This window comes from Ahaetulla prasina, chromosome 1 (assembly GCF_028640845.1).
Source record: "Ahaetulla prasina isolate Xishuangbanna chromosome 1, ASM2864084v1, whole genome shotgun sequence".
Taxonomy (NCBI): Eukaryota; Metazoa; Chordata; class Lepidosauria; order Squamata; family Colubridae; genus Ahaetulla; species Ahaetulla prasina.
The window spans coordinates 117,127,217-117,143,718 of NC_080539.1; the positions used below are offsets into that span (position 1 = coordinate 117,127,217).

Genomic DNA, 16,502 nt, shown 5'->3' on the forward strand with positions numbered 1-16,502 from the left:
AGTATGAATACTTACTAGATGAACATAAGGTATGAAATATCCAAATAAAGCAGCTGGAATCCCCAGAGCCCAGATTCTATAACTCAGAATTTTGAAAATGGAAAAATTGCACAGTTCTTTCGCTGGAGGTAATTTGAACTTCTTCCCTTTTTCACTTTGTTTGTTATTAGGCATGATAGGCTTGTAAGTAAAGCCAGCCAGGAAGAGAATAAATAAAAAAATGCATAGGATTCGAAAAGTCCAATAGAGGCCAACAGAACTGACCAGTTCATCTAAAAGAAAAGGCAGTGTTATAGTAAATAAACTACTCCCAGCGGTAACAATGCCATTTACTAGTCCCAGGCGCTTCTTGAAATAATGTCCCAAAATGACCAGGGATGGCTGATAGCTAAATGAGCAGCCACAGCCAAGCAAGATTCCATATGTGAAATATAGAGGTCCAAGTGAGCTACAACAAATAGAAAACAGTGTTAACTGGGGTCTTTGGCATATTTTCCTTTTTTAATTTTTCATTTTTTTATATTGATATTTGGATATTGTTAGAAAATCAAAAATAATTTAGTACTTATGATGCTGGCTCTACTCTAAAATATTGTTTATATCATATCTAAAAGGCTATCTTTCTATAATGTTTACATGATCCAACTTTTATCCCGAAAATGTAATTTTGCATAGTTCAAACCAACATTAATTATACATTAAATATATTTTCTGACACTATGTTTTTCACATGGTTTGCATAATGAAGAAAAATATTTCTTGTGATATGAAAATTATAATTCTGTTATAACCTAAAATTACATTTGACCTTTTCTGCAGTTATACTATTGATTCATATTCAGATTCTATTCCCATCATATACTTGATCATTTGGCTCCTATTTCCTAAAAGAACAGTAACAAGGTGTATACTACATTTTATTTTGTTACTTTCATCCAATTCTTCTAATTTATGAAGATTAAATCAAACTGAATTTTATTTCTGTCTTTCAAGTTCACAGTCTCCAAATGTTTTGTAAAAAAAAAAAAAGAGCATCCTCAATTATTTATTTATAAATTACATCCATCTAATACTATTGTAATATATTATGCACATTATAAAATATATACCCAAAATATACATTTTAAAAGGATGAGATAAATATAGATGTTTTATTTTTTCTTGCACCCCAATGAATCATCTTGTCCATATCCCATTTTTGAGACCAGTATTCTAGCAGTGCCAGTAAATCCGTATCATTTGTAAATTTGATAAATGTACTGTTTATCTCTTCTGTGGGCATATAAAAAAGCATCTTCTGAAACTTTCATTAGCTTACTGGAAGTGTCAAGGGAAGCTTCACAGCATGATTGAAATGCATGAATTGAAACCATTTCCAGCTACTGGAACTGGTAAATGAGGCTTAAAGCAAAACCACACACCCACTGCACTTCCAGAAGTGATTAACTAAATAAAGAGAACATATTTCTACGAAACATTCAGTTGGGATATAAAGTGCTACTATATGCACCCTTAATTATGCAGGGATGTATAATAGAATTTTTCCCAATACTGTACATCATTTTACAACCTTATGCAATTTTACAAATTACTTTGAACAATCTTTTCAAATTTGAAAAGGAAGATCTGAATGATTTTGTCTTGAACAAATGGTGTAGAGACATATGAAGGTAACCTTGAAGAAAAAAGGCAAGGGCAATTACATAAGCATTAACTTAGTCCTAAAAGAGAAGAAAATATGACAAAGAAACTAAAGATTGTCTGGCTTTGATTTGGTTAAGTATAAGGTTCAGAGGAGAAAGAGAGAAACTGTTGTGCTTCCAAGATTCTGTTCCTATACACTGCAACCATAAAGCAGAGTTCCTGTGATCTGTGTGGAATCTGTTTACCTCAAAGCATTGACAAATAGGCAGCAAAGAGTTCATAGCTCAAGAGCAGTCCATGTAAAATCTCACTATTTTCTTGAATATACAATAATCCCTGGGGTAAGATGTTTTCTCACTTTTAATACAAAAATAAAAAGTTTATTTACCCACTTTACCCCAGAATTGGATGCTTAAATGATGCTTGATGACAGAACAGATTGTGTATGGATTCTGAAGTGCTAGGATAATACTTTAAACATGACATAATTTTAGTGTTTTGACTAAAATTATGTCATATTTAAAGTATTATCCTAGCACTTTAGAATCCAACAGCACCCTGAAGATCATGATCTGTTCTGTCACCAAGCATGATTTAAGACCAAGATCATGATCTAATGATAGGAAGTTGGGAGGTTGGGCAGAAGAAATATGACAGTTGTCAAGGGAGTGCCCTAAATATACTGCTAGAGGCCAACTGCATTTTGAAGTCAGTAAAAATTAGTATTCTTACCTTACAAAGGAGCTTGAAAGGAGCCCAACGAAAGCAACAGCTGCTCCTACTACAGCTACTTTTCGACAACCAAATATGTTGGTAAATACACTGACAATGGGAGAACAGAAGAAAATCATCCCCATCGATAAAGAATTCACCAATGCTACAGAAAAGATTAAAAGTTAGAATTGATTTAGCATGGCAGGTTTGATAATATGCAGTGTAATATTTATTCCAGTTTTCAGCATGAAAAAATCTGGCAAGCGAATAATAATTTGTACTTTGAAATACCTCAAGTGGACTTGAAGTTGAACATTTTAAGAGGTAGGAACTGGTATAGACATGTTTTATATAAATTTGCAAATACTTATAAAGCTATATTATAAAACTATATTGAAAACCACCCTGAGGGTTGGAAGTGGGAGATATATAGATTATTGTATATGCATAAATAAATATACAGATAAACCATTATTTGAAAGACTGTTTTCCATCTTTTTTTTTAAATGAAATTTTGACATAACAGAAATAATTTCTTGAGAATAGAAATGGATATTATATTATTTCCTACCTGCACAAAGACTGATACTACAGTTTGGAAAGATCCTTTATCAATTATAACAAGCTGAATATCTTTTCTGTCTATATGTCAGTAAACATTGTACTTCTCAGCAGTGGTGGAATTCAATTTTTTTACTACAGGTTTTGCGGCCATGGCTTGGTGGATGTGGCAGGGGAAGGATACTGCAAAATCCCCATTCCCTCCCCACTCCTGGGGGAAGGTTATTGCAAAATCTCCATTCCCACCCCACTCTGGGGCCAGCCAGAGGTGGTATTTGCCGATTCTCCAAACTACTCAAAATTTCTTCTGCTGGTTCTCCAGAACCTGTCAGAACCTGCTGAATAGCACCCCTGATTCTCAGAGACTCATCTGGAGGATAATTTAGAAACTGAGACTGCAGAGTATAGCAGAACTATTTATAGAAGTTTATATTGCTGATTTAATTGCTTTTGTAAATAATTATAATTTGATATTAAAATATCTCTTAACAAGAGGCTTCTTATTTATTTAATATGTAAGAGATGAATGCTTTTCATATTTTCCATTTACATATAATGTTTCATACACAAAACACACACACACACAAAGACTGACATATAGAACTTATTTCCTTATTGTGCAAATCAAATAACTATAGGAAACATAACTTACATGAAAAAGAGCTTTAATGTGATTTTACTGGAAGTTGATTAGAAATCATGTAGTCTTGCATTTTATAGATTAGAACTATTAGGACCATAACTGTCAGGTGCAAGTAATTAGGAATAGGAGTTGAGTTCAAAGCACTAAAAATCTATTATATGCTACTGATACACAAGAATTCCAACTACTAATTGTCAAACCAAATTGGCATTAGATAAGAGTCAATGGAGTGGGAACATAATGACTCCAAACTGATGACACATTTGACCCCACTATCAGGCTTAGTCTGCTCATCTCCTACAGTAATTCTGTCACTAAGCAATGCAGTCATAAAGTAAAATATCATGTGACTATACCAGTGGTGGGTTGCCCCCAGTTCAGTCTGGTTCTTGTGAACAGGTAATAAAACTGGGGACAGGCTCCACCCACCCATCTGTGCATACGCGATCCCGTTGTGAACTGGTAGTAAAGGTAAGTAGAGCCCACCCCTGGACTATACCCAGTTTATGATGTCAGTTCCAGCTGCTGCCATTAAGCAAATCACCTCAGTCAATAAGAACGAAGTATTGTGACAACAACTTGAGACTACCTGTTGACTTTCCCATTGACTTTGCTTGTTGGAAGCAAACTGTGAGGTCACAAATGGTGATCCTTGAACACGGGTACACTGCGACAGCTGTAAATTCAGGGACTAGTCATAAATCTCCTTTTCAGTGCAAATGTACTTTTGAATGGTTGCTGAACAAATAGTCAATAAGCAAGGGCTACTTGTAGTTTATAAAAAGTCTATGTGAGCTGAGCTGAAATTTGCAATCCACTCCAATATATTATATCTGAATTCACATTGCAAAATTGCCATAGGTTAAAACTATGGATGGTGATGATTACTTATAAACTGAAGAGAATTCTTCTTAGGTTTTTCAAAAGAGAAAATACTTATTAAATACTTAGTAAAACTTTAGATTATAACCTTTACCAACTAATGTTTATTATAGTTACTAAATTAACTATAATTCAAGGGCATGGTAATGAAAATAACCTTTTATGGCTTTGAACATGCATATCCGCAAGACTGCCTACTCCAAATGAAATCTGCCCATCGGATCATCTTCAAAGACCCACAGGGAAATCTTATCTATGGTAGATCTTCTCTTATTGAACAGTTGGTCCATTATCCATATTAATGTTCTGCAGTAATATTAATATTCAGATGTTTTATAGAGTATAGATGGGCAGGTTTTTTTGAAGCCAGGACTGAATAACTCATTGCAAATAGTTTCAGCTCCAAGGGGTTGTTATACAACGAAGTCACTGTGGGTAGAGCCAAACACTCTTAATCTTTTTTTAAAAAGGTTTTGTGGGGACAGTGGATATTAAATGCAAAATTACTATGCTTTGGGAACTTAAAAAGGGTTAACAAAAAAAAAAGTCTACACCACCCATCCAAAGTCAAAAGTTTTGCTGCTACATTTTGGGAGGCAGCAAAATGTGCCAGATGCCTCTGCCTCCCAACTGCTCTCTCCCAGATTACTATTCTCCTACAGCTATCAATAGAAGGGAAACAGGGCTCTGTCCCTCATAACCAGCTGTATGCTAATGAGCTGAAACTCTGGAATGATGCTGTTTATAAATTTTAACAATTTCCCCATGAGCTGCAAAAAACTCAGCTACAGACCGTGCTAAGGGGTGCACTTTTAAACCATTAAGAGTCTAAACTTCATTAAACTCGTGTTCCTTTAAAAAGTAATTTAGGGAAAATGAATGGTGTAAAAGAGGAAAACATTTAGAGCATATAAATCTTTAGCACCTTAGAATCCAAAGGTATGAGGTCGCTCTTATTTATACTGGTGGTCTTCAGTTAGCAACCACTTATTCAGTGACAACTTGAACTTATGACAACTTTGAACAAATTTTCATTACAAATGAAAAAAGGTGAAAAAAGTAAGGTTCTACATTTAGGCAAGAAAAACAAAATGCACAAGTACAGTATATGCGGTACCTTGCTCAATAGTAACTGTGAGAGGGAACTTGGAGTACTAGTGGACAACCATTTAAATATGAGCCAGCAGCTGCCAAAAAAGGCAAAACAGTTCTGGGCTACATAAACAGAGGGATAGAATCAAGATCACGTGAAGTGTTAGTACCACTTTATAATGCCTTGGTAAGGCCACACTTGGAATACTGCATTCAGTTTTGGTTGCCACGATGTAAAAAAGATGCTGAGACTCTAGAAAGAGTGCAGAGAAGAGCAACAAAGATGATTAGGGGACTGGAGGCTAAAATATATGACGAATGGTTGCAGGAACTCGGTATGTCTAGTTTAATGAAAAGAAGGACTAGGGGAGAGATGATAGCAGTATTCCAATATCTCAGGAGTTGCCACAAAGAAGAGGGAGTCAAACTATTTTCCAAAGTACCTGAGAGCAAGAAGCAATGGGTGGAAACTAATCAAGGAGAGAAGAACTAAGGAGAAATTTCCTGACAGTGCAACAACTTGCCTCCAGAAGTTGCGCATGCGCCAACACTGGAAGTTTTTAAGAAGATCCTGGATAAATGGTGTAGGGTTTCCTGCCTAAGCAGGGGTTGGACTAAAAGACCTCCAAGTTCCCTTCCAACTCTGTTATTCTATTCTAAATACTCCCCCAAATTCTAGCTAATGGAGAGCTCCTGCAATCATGTCATTGTGATTGGAGTGCTCAGCAACAGAAGTTCCAACTTCTGTAGCATCTTGCAGTCACATAATTGCAATTTGCAATCTTCCCTGTCAACTTTCCACAAAAAAAAGTTGATGGGGATTGAAGTCAGCAGGAAGTCAGAAGTCACAGTCATGTGAAGTTTTTGCTTAACAAATCACGGTAAATCATTTAACGATGGCAATCATTGACTGTCAGAACTATCATTACTAAATGGCACAGTCACGTAACATCATACTTTACCGTACTTTACAATTAAGTCACTTAGTAATGGAAAGTCTGATCCCAATTACCATCATTAAGGAGGTATATCTGTATGCTATTTCACAGTTTCTAAAGACAAAATGGAATTGAGCATTTACAGACAGGGCCTTTGTCTACTTAAAAAAGTGTATCTTTATTATGAGTAGTCTGCTCTTTCAGTACAGCCTATACCAGAAAGTAGCCCTCCCGGAATTTTGATTATGCTGGCTGTGAAATGTAGAAAAGCTATCATAAAGTCTATAGCAACATCATGCCCACTGGGCTAGCTAAATTCTGCACAAGTAAATCCCATTGCCTTCTAATGTTTTATTTGTAGAAAAAATAATAAAGATAGTGTAAGCATATTCTGCTGCAGTTCTATTTAGTGTTAAAGTAAATTAGTTTCAGATACTACTGTGGAAATGTGTGGATTTTACATAATGGCTCATATTGGGGGGATGAACATCCCCAGAAATGTCAATATTCAGATAAATACCTTATTTGGCATTTTAAAGGCTTCTTGCCCTTATGATATTTTTTTAATTTGATGTAGAAAGCCTGTAATAATTTAAAGTATTGGACCTAGACTCAAAAGGCCCGCAGAAAACCAGTGAGTAATTTTGAGTCAAGCATTTTTTTCAGTCTAATTTACCTATACTGTCCATACATCCTTTATTATAAAGTACAGTGTATTATTTCAACAGTTTTTTAGATTTATTTAATTTTTTATTTTTCTTGGTTTTGTTCTTGAATTTTGCATAGCAGTTATAAACAAAAATAATTTTTATCCTTATGAACCTCTTTCATATTTGCCCCCTTTTCAATTGTTTTTTTCCAAGAAAATATGGTCATTGTAAATTTATCTGACAGGCTTGTTTTGGATCTAAAGTAAGGGAAACTGCTCACACCTATTCCCTTAAAAAACTTTGAAGCTCTCAAGAGAAAAAAATAGACTATAATTCAGTCAATCAGTCAGTCAATCAATTAATCAACTAATGTTTTTTAACCCCAGACTTCAGCATAATCTTTATTTCAAAGAATTCCTCTGGAATCCAAATCAATCTCATAAAGTCTCCTACAGAATGAAAAGTATAGCTAGATCCCATCACTACATTTGTGGGAGCGGGGTATGAGGATCTCTACATTTTGGGGAGGGAGGTATGTTGGCCGATCTGCCAGCTTGCCTGGAAAAAGGAAAAAATAAACAGAGATAACAAAGAGGAATGGCAGAAGAGAAGGCAGTCAAGGTAGTTAAGCAGGGGTGAAATCTACTTACCTTCCATACCGGTTTGGAAGTGCACACGCCGCACGTGGACTTTCTACGCATGTGCAGAAGATAAAAAACACATTACTTCCTGGTTAAAACCAGGAAGTAATGACACCCGGGCAGATGGGCAGAGCTTTGCTCCGCCATCGCTACCGGATCGCTGAACTACCAGCCATGATTGCTACCAGATCGCCAGATCCGGTCAGAACCGGGAGCATTTCACCCCTGGAGTTAAGATGTTAAAGTACAAACTCTTCTGTTCAGTGGTGGGGTTCAAGTAATTTAACAACCGGTTCTCTGCCTTAATGATTTCTTCCAACAACCAGTTTGCCAAACTGCTCACAAAGTTAACAACCGGTTCTCCCGAAGTGGTGCGAACTGGCTGAATCCCACCACTGCTTCTGTTCCTTAAAATGTTAAGCAGTTCCTTAAAATGTTAAGCCCTTCTGTAATGTAGGTGTCCAAATTAAGGCAGATCTGTTCAACTACTTTCTTGAAGAATGAACCAAATGTTCAGAGCAAGCATTCTGCTTATATTATACAAGTTTACCAAGTTCTTTCCTTTTCTAAAGTATCATGTTTCTTGCTGCAGGCAAGGAATATACCATACACTTGGACTCCATTTTAATCATGCTGTACAATTTCTCCTCTTGAGGGAGAAAAAAAAATATCTGTCAATTTTACCTATGTCATACATGGTGTTTTAGACATCAGTCAAGTAAAAAACAATATAACAATCAAGAACCATTAAGGAAGAAACCACACCCTATCAAACCTGGAAGGGCAAGCCACCATATATAAGCAAACAGCAAACCTCATACTCAACCATGATGATGAATGTCACTAAGCAAGCAGGCTCATAGACAAACAAGGCCGCAAGATCTTCACATGATTTTATATATTTTGGCTTGGCCCTGCCCCTGTGTCTTTTCCAATGTCATTTTTGTATGGAAGCCATTCTAGTGTCCTTTTCATTTTGGTTGTCTTTTTTTGTACTTGTTCAAGCTCTACATTATCCTTCTTATATTGCCAGCAGTTTGGCAGTTCGAGTCTCACCGGCTCAAGGTTGACTCAGCCTTCCATCCTTCTGAGGTGGGTAAAATGAGGACCGTTTAGAGAAGGCTATAAAGCACTGTGAAGCAGTATATAAGTCTAAGTGCTATTGCTATTGCTATATCCTTAGTATAATACACAACAGAGTAAGTAGCTGAAACAAATACAGCAAAACAAAGGGACACAGTGCTGAAGGGTCCCAAGACAAAAAAAAAAATCAACCCTCCAAATTGACCATGTTTAGAACTGTAGAGCAAGGAAGACAAGTAAAAAGAAGGATCAGCCTAGAATTGTTACAAATGAACTAAGTCCAGTCCCCTCCTTGATTGCTGTTACCCGTATCAAATTATAACCAGGTGCTGACCATTATTTTTTTTGATTTTTTTTATTTGTCACAACAGTATATATAAGCATAAGCATGAAATAACTATACGATATATAAGCATATACTGTATATAAGCATAAGTATGTAATAACTATATTAATTGGATATAATGAAAGGGAACATTAGGACAGGAACGGTAGGCACGCTTGTGCTCTTATGCACACCCCTTACAAACCTCTTAGGAATGGGGTGAGGTCAATAGTAGATAGTTTTCGGTTAAAGCTTTGGGGATTTTGGGAAGAGACCACAGAGTCTGGTAGTGTATTCCAAGTATTAACATCTCTGTTACTGAAGTCATATTTTCTGCAATCAAGATTGGAGCGGTTCACATTAAGCTTAAATCTATTGTGTGCTCATGTATTGTTGCAATTGAAGCTAAAGTAGTCTTCAACAGGAAGGACATTGTAACAGATGATTCTATGAGTTAAACTCAGGTCATGTCGAAGACGGAGGAGTTCTAAGTTTTCTAAACCCAGGATTTCAAGTCTGGTGGAATAAGGTATTTTGTTGTAATCAGAGGAGTGAAGAACTCTTCTTGTAAAATATTTCTGGACACAATCAATTGTATTAATGTCTGAAATGAGGTATGGGTTCCAGACAGGCGAGCTGTATTCAAGAATTGGTCTAGCAAATGTTTTATATACTCTGGTTAGTAGTGTAGTGTTTCTGGAGAAGAAGCTACACAAAATTAGGTTTACAACTCTTAAAGCCTTTTTTGCGATGTAGTTGCAGTGGGTTTTGGCACTTAGATCATTTGATATGAAAACTCAAAGGTCTTTAACAGGGTGGGGGTCATCTGTAAGGTAATGTACATCAAGCTTGTATTTAGTGTTCAGATTCTTTTTTCCAATGTGTAAGACAGATCATTTGCTGGTTGAGATTTGGAGTTGCCAAGTTTTAGACCATTCCGAAACAAAGTCAAGGTCTTTTTGAAGGGTAGCTGTATTGTTGGTGGTGTTAAGTAGTTTAACATCGTCAACAAAGAGAACGCAATTACTTATAATATGGTCACAAAGAATATTAATGTATAATATGAAGAATGTTGGTTCAAGAACGCTGCCTTGGGGAATGCCACTATTGACAGGAACAGGATTTGATAGAGATCAATTTTGACCACTTGTTGTCTGTTTGACAGGAAAGCTGTTATCCAACTGTGGAGGGGTCCGGAGATGCCGTAGGATTTTAGTTTTAGGAAAAGTTTATCTTGTACCACTGAATCAAAAGCTTTACAGATGTCTATGTAAATTGCATCTATTGCTTTGCCTTGATCAAGATTTGTAGTCCATATGTTTTTGCAGTGAAGAAGTTGTAAATTACATGATAATTTTTTTCTGAAACCAAATTGTTTATTAGAGAGTAGGTTGTTTGTTTCTAGGTGGAGGGTAATGGATTGGTTGATGATAGATTCCATTACTTTGCAGGTGACGCAGCATAGAGAGATTGGTCTGTAATTTTCAACTAGACTGCGGTCTCCTTTTTTGAAGACAGGGATGACCGTGGCTAGTGACCAAAGTTTGGGAAGGGAACTGGTCGTGAAAGCTTTTTCAAAGATTATGCTTAGGGGTTCTACAATATTAATTAATTAATTAATTAGTGGAAAGGTTCCTGTCCATAGGCTTTTAGCAATAATTCAGCTAAACTGAAATTTCATGTGAAAACTTGGTCTTTCAAGCCTGACAGAATCATTGTTCTAGAGTCCAAGTTGATCTCTGCAGTTGGTGTATTGAAAGAGTATGTTTTCACAAAATTTTAAAATAGTATTAATTTATTTTCAGAAAAACAATAGTTTGATGAAAAATCTGATAATATTTAGACCCACTTATAGCTTTGTCTCAAAAGTAATTGACCACATGGCAGCATAAAAACTTCAGATATTCCTGCATCACACGTGATTCCTCTACAGTTCTGAAACAAGTCAGAATCCAATTCTGATTCTTCAAGCAGCTTTAGCCTTTGATATAATAGACCAGAACTGAACATTCTTTAGTAAAAAAGACAGGTTTTATCCTATTTCTTAACAAATGTTGGTATTATCATTTTCCTTGGACTTGGATTTGTCTCTTGTGCAGTTGTGGTTTTACCTCTGCTCCATTTTTATTCCAGATAGCTTAAGAACAGATTGCTGTCAGCATGTCTATTTGTATGTTTCTTCGAAGAAATTGTCTTTACCTTGAAAACTGTTTGATAGCTATGATAAAGGAAATGAATAGTGTATGAATAGACTGAATCTAGATAAGACTAAATTTATTTTACTTTCTAGAAGCATAACGGAGGAAGAAAGAATTTCTCTAGCACAGAAAGGAATAGCTTGGCTGAAATATATGAAAAACCGTTGAAGAGAGGTCCCACTGCAACAATCTTGGTTAATTTTTCCCCAAAACTAAGCAGTCTCAGATCCAATAAGTATTTGGATTGGCTGTGTAGGAAGATCCCAGATGAAGGTAATGGCAAACTGTTGTTTGCAAATTGTACACAAAATAGTCACCAGGAATGTATTCAATAAATTTTGAAAATACAGGCATTGTTGAAAAACTTACTTAGAAATGGGAGTCGGGAGAAGGGATACATTTTTGATGCAATGTAGACACATTCTTTTCTAGAAACTGACTCATGGGTTCTTGCTTCTGTAACTTTCAGGATTTATTATAACATTTGTGTTATGAGTTGATCTTGAAAGAAGCTTGAACTGATAGAGGAAGTCATAATCAGTGTGTTCTGCTACAATTTATCATTTTGCTCAAGATTTTTGAACCATGGTTTACCAGGTAAATCTGATACATATCTGCTAAGCATTTCTTTGTGGCCAGTAGTGTTTAATCCAAGATAACTTTATAAAGGAATATTGTAGCCTTAAAAGCACATAGAATAGAATAGAATTTTTATTGGCCAAGTGTGATTGGACACACATGGAATTTGTCTTGGTGCAGATGCTCTCAGTGTACATAAAAGAAAAGATACCTTCATCAAGGTACAACATTTACAACACAATTGATGGTCAATATATCAATATAAATCATAAGGATTGCCAGCAACAAGTTATAGTCATACAGTCATAAATGGAAAGAGATTGGTGATGGGAACTATGAGAAGATTAATAGTAGTGCAGATTCAGTAAATAGTCTGACAGTGTTGATGGAATTATTTGTTTAGCAGAGTGATGGCCTTCGGGAAAAAACTATTCTTGTGTCTAGTTGTTCTGGTGTGCAGTGCTCTATAGCGTCATTTTGAGGGTAGTGGTTGAAACAGTTTATGTCCAGGATGCGAGGGGTCTGTAAATATTTTCACGGCCCTCTTCTTGATTCGTGCAGTATACAGGTCCTCAATGGAAGGCAGGTTCTTAAAAGCACATGCGTGCAGACTCATGCACACACACACATAGACTTCAAATTTAAGCCTTTGCGAGCCAGAAAAATATTTAAGCACCATTAAAGTTTTGTTAAAATAGTAATATTTGCAATTATTTTTTTTAATTTAGCAAGGATTATATAAATAGACTTAAAGTTGTTACAACAATGATTCACAACATTTAAATTAGAAATGAGAAAATTAACATCAATACTGGGATTTAGAAAGAACTAAAACTTAAACCAAACTAAATGGTTGCTAATTTTTTTAGTTCTATTTATATTGCTATATACCCATTTTATTTAAAATAGTGTGTTTTAGATACCACTTTGAATATCAGAAACGTATGGCAAATATAGCTGAAAAGATGGTAAAAATGAAATAAATTCTTCAGCTCCTAGACCTGAGACACATTGATTCTAGTCTGGAAAATAGCTATCAATCATCTGAATGCTAGATATCACAATATTATAAAGTCATTTAAAAATGCTTTTTCAGAAAATGCTTAAAATTGTCGTTTTTAGTAGAAATTTTAAAGTTCTAGCGTATTTTGATATGCTGTATGGGAAAAGAAGAGAAACTAAGAAACACATTTTCCCTAGCACAAAATAAATTATGGTTTGACCAAATAATTTTATGAATCCAACAAAACAAAAAATTGAAAAAAAAAACCTCTGGAATTCAGCGGCACATAAATTTAATAAATCAGGTGCATTTCTACAAACGTTTGGCCAATTTTCAAAAGTAATGTCACTCGGAGAAAAAAACATTTCTTTATTAATTCCCAAGTAATTCTTCTAATAGTTTCTATCAGTAAAAGTACTGGATAAGTTTATTCTAGACAGAGAAAGAGAGAGAGAGAGATTCAAATTCAAAATGAGAAAGAATTAGTTAACCATAAGATGAACAAACCTGCCCCCAAATGTCATGGATTCTCCATCACTGGAAGTTTTCAAAGAAAATTTGAACCAATGTGCCTTTTTGGTAATAGCGCCTGCCTTCTGAGGTGATTTCCCTCTTTCAGGAGATCCTTTCTCCTCCCACCCTTTTAACTTTCTACAAATTATTACAAACTTGGTGGTTCTCCCAGGTCTTGGGGTAGGATGGTGACTGATCCCCTTTGGATTTTTTGGTTCTGCTTTCTGATCAACTGCATTCTTTTCTTCTGATTGTTTTCATAAAAAAATATTTTCAATTTTTAATTGCAAGCTGTGCATAGCTTCTGTGGAGTTGGGTGGCTTGAAACTGGATGTATAAATGAATGATTTTTTTAAAGGAAGTGCTCAATTGGCTTAAACATAATGCAATGTTTAAGCCAGCTTCAGTACAAAAAGTCAGGGAGCTATAATGTAGTTTTTTACGAATCCAGGGAGAGACAGGTAGAGCATCTTCATGGCAGAAATAATGTATCCAGCAAGAAAATAAAAATTAGATAAGGAGTAGTTCAGAACCAGCCAAAGTCATTTTCATTTCTATACTGCATCCATTTAAGAAATGGGCAAATTTCCCAGATTACCATGTGACAAGCTGGTTGCATTCATTGTTTCATGCTGGTTGTATTCATCTTTTCATGCTGATTTTAAAGACAAAAAGAAACCCAAAATAAAAAAGCAATGCAATTTCTCCCATCTTTAAAACTCCGACGCATCAGAAAATTCAGCAAGCAAATTAACAGCAACAGTTTGCAATATAGCTACAAGGATCATCTAGACCAATTCCTGAGATTTCCTTGGTAAATTTATTTTTTCCAAAGGTGGATTGCCATTGCCTGCTTCATAGGGCTGAGAAAGAGTAACTGGCCCAACAATTGGCCTTGTGCCCAAGAATAGGATGAAAACTCTCTCTTGATTTCTAGCTTTAGTACCTCAACCACTACATCACACTTTGGCATTTAAAAACATCTTGCCGCCAGATCCGTTTCTGCAGTTTGTTAGCCAGACAAGCAAATTAGAGGTACAATGCAAATCCAGGGTTATAGAACAATCATTGATTCTAAACTTACCTAAGAAAAGTATGCAGACATAATCTTTTAAATATTACTTGTTAGGGAACATAAGCAGAAGACTACTACTGCATTGGTTACTGTGGGAACAAACATTCTACCTACATTGTTAAAGAATTCAAAGAATGCTGTTAAGAAAAGATAGGAATCTAATAGAAGCCTAGTACAGTATAAAAAGAACTAATACAATATGGTTGCAAGATCTATGTCTTCACTGGTTGCTGGTGGTCTTCTGGGTGCAATTCAAGGTGTTGGTTATCACCTTTAAAGCGCTCCATGGCACAGGACCGGGTTACTTACGGGACCGCCTACTGCCACCTATAGCCGCCCATCGGCCTGTGCGCTCCCATAGGGAGGGCCTCCTCAGGGTGCCGTCAGCCAAACAATATAGACTGGCGGCCCCCAGGGGGAGGGCCTTCTCTGTGGGGGCTCCTGCCCTTTGGAACGAGTTGCCTCCAGGGCTGCGTCAACTCCCCGACCTCCGGTCTTTTAAACGCGAGCTCAAGACTTTTTTATTTCATCGTGCAGGGCTAGCCTGATGAAAATTTTTAAGTGGGGGTTTTATGGTGGTTTTGTATTAGTTTTAACATTATTAGGCCATTTTATAATCAGTTTTTTAAATATGTTTTTAACTTTTGTTCTGTGTATCTTTTATCGGCTGTAAACCGCTCTGGGTCCTTTGGGAGAAGGGCGGTATAAAAGTTGAAATAAATAAAATAAAATAAATAAAAATAATATGTGAAAGAAAGATGGCAATGTTCACAAATTTCAGTATTTCTATGGTCACTACAAGGTGGCAGAAATTAAATTCACATTGTTCAAAAAGCTAAATAATGTTGGCTCTGATGAAATGTTGGGTATACTAATAGAAAATTCCAGGGCTGTGTGCTATGCTTGGAAATCATCATCATCATCATCCTACCACACTATATCTCCACAATAATACTATCCCAGAAAATGGCAGTAGCAAATCATTTCTGTACTCTTGTCAAGAAAACAACTTGGAGATGTCCATAGAGTTGAACCGGAGGAGTCATTTTCTTTTTTATTGTTTTAATATATTCCAATGACTTTAAGCATCATCACAAAATTAAAACAGTTTTGTCTGCAAAACAAAGTAAAAAATGAAAGGGGCCTGATCTTCTGTTTCTCACCCCACTCTAACAACAAATCAGCTATAGTCAACCGTTACTTCAAGTGGGACCTGTGGCCCAAACTGTGCTTAGTCATCTCACAGATGGGATGAAATAATCTTGATAAGAGAGGAAAGGGTGAATTCTATGCTGCAAGTACAGGAAGCCACACGTCTAATATTTTATGGAGTGAGACTGACAAAATAATTAACCTTCCACCCACAGGGAAGCTGTGATTATGTTGTTACCGTTTATAGTGGAAAAGAGTGCTGGGCTGAAGGCTTAACCCCTTATGGAGAAGTTCCCCATCCTCCTTAATGACCAAGATTCAACAGAAAGCCCTGAGCTTGTAAACTGACATTCAGAAGCCCTACTCCTCTTGATCAAGGACTTTGTTTGGTTTTGCTTAACAAGCTACGCAAGTTTAAACCTTAAAATAGGGACTCTGAATAGCTTAGTACTTTTGAAGGATTCCAATAAGAAGACTAATCTTGATTTAGAGGCTGTGTACCAATTCTTCAGCAAGAGTTTTATCTTAGCGGCTATGTTAATTTCCTACCGTAGTATCTGCTATGAAAGCGGCAGATTTTGCTAATTTGTTCATACCCTGCCTGAGCATCCTGTTCCCTAAGAAGATGTGTTGAGATAAGCTGATTGGCTCACAGAAGTAATGCTCTAATGAATTGATTGCATTCGGTTATGGGAAGCATAGTGGAGTGGCAAGGATATACACAGTTACACTACTGGGGACTTTTGTCCTAAGTTTAGTTACCATGGAGCTTTTCATTCCAATGCAGAAGAACAAACTAAACATGATGG

General features: G+C 36.1%; 1 protein-coding gene across 1 annotated transcript in view; it reads right to left on the minus strand.

Moving 5' to 3' along the window:
- SLC16A10 (solute carrier family 16 member 10) overlaps positions 1-16,502 on the minus strand; it is a 53,036-nt gene that overhangs the window by 25,454 nt on the left and 11,080 nt on the right. The window contains exons 2-3 of the mRNA XM_058173910.1: positions 2,377-2,521; positions 16-448 (exon numbers count right to left, since the gene is read on the minus strand). Coding sequence (XP_058029893.1) covers positions 16-448; positions 2,377-2,521 — 578 coding nt within the window. The remainder of the gene's footprint in view (positions 1-15; positions 449-2,376; positions 2,522-16,502) is intronic.